This window comes from Plasmodium relictum (genome assembly GCF_900005765.1).
Source record: "Plasmodium relictum strain SGS1 genome assembly, contig: PRELSG_99_v1_27, whole genome shotgun sequence".
Taxonomy (NCBI): Eukaryota; Apicomplexa; class Aconoidasida; order Haemosporida; family Plasmodiidae; genus Plasmodium; species Plasmodium relictum.
In genome coordinates, this window is record NW_021628786.1 from 1,966 (window position 1) to 2,274 (window position 309).

Below are 309 nucleotides of genomic sequence, written 5' to 3' on the forward strand. Positions count from 1 at the left end.
TTTCATTTTGTTCTTCTATATTTTCTTTTCTTTCTATTTTTTTCTTATGTTCACTTTTTTTATATTTTTCTTCTTCATATCTTTCATTTTGTTTTACATTTTCTATTTTTTCTTTATGTTCATTTTCTTTAGGTTCTTTTTGGATACATCTTTCATTTACATTAGTTTCATTTTCTAATATAACTTCACATATAAAATTATTTGTCTTATTACCTGTTCCAAGATTTTTCATATGACTTTTTAATTTTTTGTAGGAAAATCCTAGAGATTTTGATTCCCTATATATTTGCACTTTTTTCCTTTTTTTCC

At 21.7% G+C, this 309-nt stretch overlaps 1 protein-coding gene across 1 annotated transcript in view; it reads right to left on the minus strand.

Moving 5' to 3' along the window:
- PRELSG_9902600 (surface-associated interspersed protein (SURFIN)) overlaps nt 1-309 on the minus strand; it is a gene marked incomplete at both ends in the record, with an annotated part of 2,805 nt that overhangs the window by 1,932 nt on the left and 564 nt on the right. Inside the window, one exon of the mRNA XM_028677501.1 lies at nt 1-299. This exon is cut by the window's left edge and continues 1,237 nt beyond it. Within this exon, the coding sequence (XP_028531326.1) occupies nt 1-299 (299 nt within the window). The remainder of the gene's footprint in view (nt 300-309) is intronic.